General features: G+C 45.8%; 1 protein-coding gene across 1 annotated transcript in view; it reads left to right on the forward strand.

The window, feature by feature from the left end:
- The window catches only part of Col6a6 (collagen type VI alpha 6 chain), a 168,539-nt gene that overhangs the window by 141,401 nt on the left and 20,887 nt on the right, over positions 1-6,251 (forward strand). The window contains exon 33 of the mRNA XM_045136583.1: positions 1,970-2,463. Within this exon, the coding sequence (XP_044992518.1) occupies positions 1,970-2,463 (494 nt within the window). The remainder of the gene's footprint in view (positions 1-1,969; positions 2,464-6,251) is intronic.

Raw genomic sequence — 6,251 nt, forward strand, 5'->3', positions numbered from 1 at the left:
AAAAATTAAAGAACAAAAATAAAAATAAATTTTAGGGCTGGAGAGATGGCTTAATGGTTAAGGCACTTGCCTTTAAAGCCTAAGGAACCATGTTTGACTCTTCAGATCCCATGTAAGCCAGATATACAAGGTGGCACATGCATCTGGAGTTCAAGTCTAGTGGCTGGAGGCCCTGACATGCTAATTCTCTCTTGCTCTGTCTCTCTCGTGCTCTTGCTCATAAAAGAAAAAAGCCACCAGGCGTGGTGGCACAGGCCTTTAATCCCAACACTCAGGAGGCAGAGGTAGGAGGAGCGCTGTGAGCTTGAGGCCACCCTCAGACTGCAGCGTGAATTCCAGGTCAGACTGTGCTAGAGACCCTACCTCAAAAAAAAAAAAAAAAAAAAAAGGGAAAAAGAAAAAAGCCCAGTCTGTTGGGCTTCCTTCAAAACAAAAATATTTAGTTGGCATACAGAGATTTATGTATCATTCATTCCATTTTCAAATATGATTTGTTTCTGTTGAGTCCTGACCTTCTTTCTCTCCCCCGCTCTCTGTCCCTCTCCCCCAGCCTCCCTCTCCCCTATCTTCTACCATTCTGTTTATATATCACATATATATTTTTGCCCTTCCCTCAGCCCTCTTCCAGCTCATCTCTTGTAGTCAACACATTGCTGGCAGAAAGCATCCCACCAAAAGCAGCTTGTGGGAGGAAAGGGTTTATTTTGGCTTACAGGCTCGAGGGGAAGCGCCATGATGGCAGGGAAAAATGAGGCATGAGCAGAGGGTGGACATCACCTCCTGGCCAATATCAGATGGACAACAGCAACAGGAGAGTGTGCCAAGTACTGGCAAGGGGAAACTGGCTATAACATCCATAAGCCCGACCCCCAACAATACACTGCCTCCAGGAGGCTCCAATTCCCAAATTGCCTCCAGCTAGGGTCTTAGCATTCAGAAGTTTATGGGAGACACCTGAATCAAACCACCACATCTCTTTATTTTTGCTTTTGGTTATCATTCTCTCTCTCTCTCTAGGTTTTATCCATAGTCCGCCCCCCATATATATAAATCATAGGTATTCCGGTTATAGATGCTACAAACTAGACGTGCGTATCAGATAAAATGTTGTTTGGGTCGTTCTGAGTTCAATGCACTTAATATGATTCTTTCTGGGTATGTCCATTTTCCCGCAAACTTCATTTTCCTGTACTGCTGAATAGAATTCCATTGTGTATATATGTATCACATTTTTATTACCCATTCACCTGTCAGCAAGCATTGAGGCTGTTTCCAATTCTTAGCTATTGTAAGTAGAGCTACGATAAACATGCATATGCAAGTTCCTCTGTAGTAGAGGGTGGAGTCCTTGGGGCAGATGCTCAGGAGTGGTGTGTATCTGGATCGTTATGGAAGTTATAGTTCTAATTTGCTCAGATACCTCCATGCTGATTTCTGTAATGTAAGCCCAACCCTTTATTGCCTGTTCTCCCATCTAGCGCTCTGCTCCAGATTATCCTTGCCATGTATCTTCCATTTATTTTCTGGAACCATGAAGCCTTCACAGCCATTTCTGTTTAAGACTTTTAACCCTCGTTATTCCTCGTGACACTATTATTTATGTTTTAGCTTGCGTAAACTCTCAGAAACAGAAGATGTCTTTGATCCCATCCCTGCATTTCCCTGAGGGTTCCACTTTCTAGAAGAAATTGGGCAATTAACTGACAAATTTAATAACAAATCACATTGAATTCTAGATGTTTTTCTTTTGCCTTTGACTCCAAAGAGCAAACTGCTTTTAGAACAATTTTAATTATTCACAATCGAAACACTTGATGTTGTATCTTTCCCTTAATATTTACGTTGTTAATTATTCGGCGTTTCAATATTGAAATCGTTGACTTTGCTGTCCATGCATTTCTTTGAGGCCAGCATGCTATGTGATAAGAGGCAATATGTTTTTTTGTTTTTGTTTTATTTTGTCTTTTAGGCAAACCCGAATGCCCGGTGCATCCAACTGAGTTGGTGTTTGCCCTGGACCAGTCGCGGGGTGTCACGCAGCGGGATTTCGAGCGCATGAAGGGGATGCTGGTCCACCTGGTGGGGGCCGTCAAGGTCCGGGAGAACAGCTGCCCCGTGGGGGCCCGCGTGGCCATCCTCGCCTACAGCTCCCACGCCACGCACCTCGTCCGCTTCTCGGACACCTACGGCAAGGAGCAGCTGCTCAGGGAGATTCGAGCTCTCCCTTATGAGCCATCTGCAGACGGCAGGGAGATCGGCAGAGCCATGAGGTTCATCTCCAGGAACGTCTTCAAGCGCACCCTGCCCGGCGCTCACACGAGGAGGATCGCCACGGTCTTCAGCGGAGGTCAGTCCGCCGACGCTCAGTCCATCACCACGGCCACCATGGAATTCAGCGCCCTGGACATCGTGCCCGTGGTCATCGCCTTCGGCAACGTGCCCTCCGTCAGGAGAGCGTTTGCGGTAAACGGTCCAACATTTGACTCTTGCTTTATGTAGGAAAAGGAAGATAAGAGGCAAGTAGCTACGGTCCCATTTTGGAAAGGACAGGTGACAGTCAACAGGAACCTTCAGGTTTGGCTCAAGTCAGAACTTTGAGAAAGCAAATTTTTGCTTTGACTGTGGGTGTGTATTAAGTAGATGCAACCCAGGTGGACAAGCTACCACCTTTCTGAGAAGAGAACACCCTCTGTAAGGGCAGACCAGTATGACTTTGGCATTTTTTTTTTAATTTAACGCATTTTATTTGTTTATTACAGAGAGAGAGTGAATGAATGTACCAGGGCCTCTAGCCACTGCAAACGAACTCCAGACACATGAGCCACCTTGTGCATCTGGTTTATTTGGGTCCTGGGGAATCGAACCTGGGTCCTTAGGCTTCACAAGCAAGTGCCTTAACCACTAAGCAATCTCTCTGGCCCTGACTTTTTTTTTTTTAATCTTTTTGGTTTATTTTTATTTACTTATTTGAGAGCAACAGAGAAAGAGGCAGAGAGAGAGAATGGGCCCGCCAGGGCTTCCAGCCACTGCAAACAAATTCCAGATGCGTGCGCCTCCTTGTGCATCTGGCTAATGTGGGTCCTGGGGAATTGAGCCTCGAACAGGGGTCCTTAGGCTTCACAGGCAAGCACTTAACTGCTAAGCCATCTCTCCAGCCCTGGCCCTGACTTCTATATTCTTAATGCCAGCTCTGAGATATTAGGGGCGGGCCTTGTGTCTCTCTGGAAGTATCTGAGTGTCACAGCAGGAACAGAATTGAAATACATTGCTCATCTGGTGAATGAGGACAAGAGTACCTACTCTCTAGAAGTGCTGTGAGGAGTAAATGCTGTAACCCTGGGCCTTGGGGGAGGGGGAGGATCACATTCCAGCAAGCACCCATTCAGGGCGACAGCTCGACTTTAATTATTATTCCCATTCGGTAGCGAGACACTGTGAAACTATAATCTGTTCAATAATAATGAGGCCTGAGTAGTACAGGAGATGAAACCTCTATTAGCATGGCTGTACTGACACTTAGAATTATGCAAATAGAAGGGCAGTGTGTCAGAAAGGAAAATGCACGTGAAATTACAAGAGACGGGCCAGGCTACGTGAACGAAGCTGCTATGGGAAGCACGGGCTCAAAATCTATCAGTGATTTTTGACTATAGTCGTTGTAGTTCCCTTATCCACTGGCTTTCTCTGGTGACAAAACAAGGGACTGCTTCATATCCTTATTCAAACAGTTGATGGCAGTTGTGATAAACGCTTAAAGGGACACAATTCCAACTATTCAAAGGGTGCATGCCCATCATGTAACTTATGAAAAGGTCGTTTATTGAGGGGATGGTGTGTCCATATGGGTGGGCCCAAGTGGAGGCCACAGGTCAACATTGGGGGTCTTCCTCATTCACTTCCCTTTGTTTTTTGAGGCATGGCCTCTCACTGAACCTGAAGGTAACCCACTGGGCTAGACTAGTTGGCTAGAGGCACCGGAGATCCTCCAGTTCCGGCTTCCCGGTGTTGAGATGACGGGTGTGTACCACCGTGGCTGGCTTTCGTGTGGGCGCTAGGGCTCTGAGCTCAGGTCCTCATGCTTGTGTAGCAAGCATTTTTACCAACTGAGACATCTCCACAAGCCCTTGTTAGTCTTTGTTTCTAAACTTTGGGATGGTAGGATCCTCAGAGATGAATACATCCGGTTTCTTGATGCTCTGTTACTGAGAATCAAATTTTTTAAAATTTGCACTTCATCTGGGCATCACTGCCCACTAGAACTCCTTGGGCAGCAGTGGGATAGTTTGTGATGAGGCCAGAAGTCAGGATTGGTCCCTAAGGCTCATTCATCTGATGGATGTTTAGGGAGCGTCTCATGCATACCAACCACCAGGTGCCGTCTTAGGTTCTGAGGCTGCAAGAATAAGGCACCACACCCAGGAAGCCCACCCTGCTTTAGAGGAGGGTCCATACTTGGACATTTTAAACAGAGGTAACTAGATCACCTGCAGAACTCAATGGCTGACACCACAAAAGGGAAATTACTTCATTACTTCATTTGTTGTTGTTGTTGTTCTTTGAGAGCAACAGAGAGAGAGAGAGAGAGAGAGAGAGAGAGAGAGAGAGAAAGATGGCTTGGTAGTTAAAGGCAGTAATTGCAAAGCCTGATGGGCTGGGTTCAATTCCCCAGTGCCCACGTAAAGACAGATGTTCAAAGTGGCACATGCATCTAGAGTTTGTTTGCAGTGGCAAGAGACCCTGACATGCCCATTAATTCTCTAATAAATAAAATATTTTTAAAAATACATACTATTTTTAGCCACCCTATTTTTGTGTATGTGTGTGGTTTTTCGAGGTAGGGTCTCGCACTAGCCCAGGCTGAGCTGGAACTCATTATGTAGACTCAGAGTGGTCTTGAACTCTTGGCAGTCCTCCTACCTCTGCCTCCCGAGTGCTGGTTAAAGGTGTGCGCCACCATGCCCAGGTATTTTGTTTTCTTTTACCCTGGTAGCATAGAGGGAGAGAAACATTAAGTGTAGAGGTTTTCTTTTGTTTTTGTTTGTGTTTGTGTGTGTTTTTGGTTTTGTTTTTTGACATAGGGTCTTGCTATGTAGCCCCAAGCTGGCTACAGACTCATGATTCCCCTACCTCAGCTCAGTGCTAGAATAACAGGTTTGCACCACCTCTAAATGAAGTATTTGATTTGACATATTTTCTAGTGGCTGGAGACTGAGTTAAAATTAAAGGAAAGCATTTTGATGGAGTATGAACAGTTCACTCGTCTAACCTTTTTGAGATTTACTTTGTTAATATAGAATTTTCTGAGGAGAGAAAATTGCCAATAATAATGACTGAATTTTTCCTTTTCTTGTGTGCCATGTTCAGGGGCCTTACGATGTGGAGGGAGGAGAGAGCAGGGTGCCATCCAGAACCCTCCAGAGTGCCCATGTTGTCATAGCGGTGATACTCACCTCCAAGCTGGCACTTCTTCAGTGCCACAGGAAAATGAGCCATAACAAAAGTGACCACAGAATCTTTGCTTATTAAATTTTTTTAAAATATTTATTTGAGAGAGAGAGAGAGAATGGTCATGCCAGGGCCTCTAGCCACACTGCAAACCAACTCCAGATGCATGTGCCCCCTTGTGTACTTGGCTTCATGTGGGTACTGGGCAATTGACCCTGCATCCTTTGACTTTGCGGGCAAGTGCCTTAACTGCTAAGCCGTCTCTCTAACCCTCTTATTTTTATTGTGCGTGTGATGATGCGTGCTTGCGTGCATGAGTGTGGGTGCGTATGTGCCATGGTGCCTGTGTGGATGTCAGTCTCCAGTGCCAGTCCTTGTCTTCTGTGAGGCAGGGTCTCTTGTTTATAGCTACTTTTGCTGGGCCAGCTGACCCTCAAGCTTCCGGATTCTCCTTTCTCCGCCTTCTTTTTCTCTGGAGGCATTCTGGGATTACACATGTGCTGCATGCCCAGCTTTACGTAGGTGATAGGATCTGAACTCAGGTCTTCAGGCTTGTGAAACAAGCCTTTTACCCCCTGAGCCATCTCCACAGCCCAGAAGCTTTGCATCTTGTTTTGTTTTGATTTGTGAGGTAGGGTCTCAGTCTAGCACAGGCTGACCTGGAATTTACTGTGTAGTCTCAAACTGGCCTTAATTAAACTCAGAGCAATCCTCCTACCTCAGCCTCCCAAATGCTAGGATTAAAGGCATGTTCCACCACACCCAGAAAACTTTGCATTTTCAATCCTTAGCTCACATTGAGTTGA

The sequence above is a fragment of the Jaculus jaculus genome, chromosome 17, assembly GCF_020740685.1.
Source record: "Jaculus jaculus isolate mJacJac1 chromosome 17, mJacJac1.mat.Y.cur, whole genome shotgun sequence".
Lineage (NCBI taxonomy): Eukaryota > Metazoa > Chordata > Mammalia > Rodentia > Dipodidae > Jaculus > Jaculus jaculus.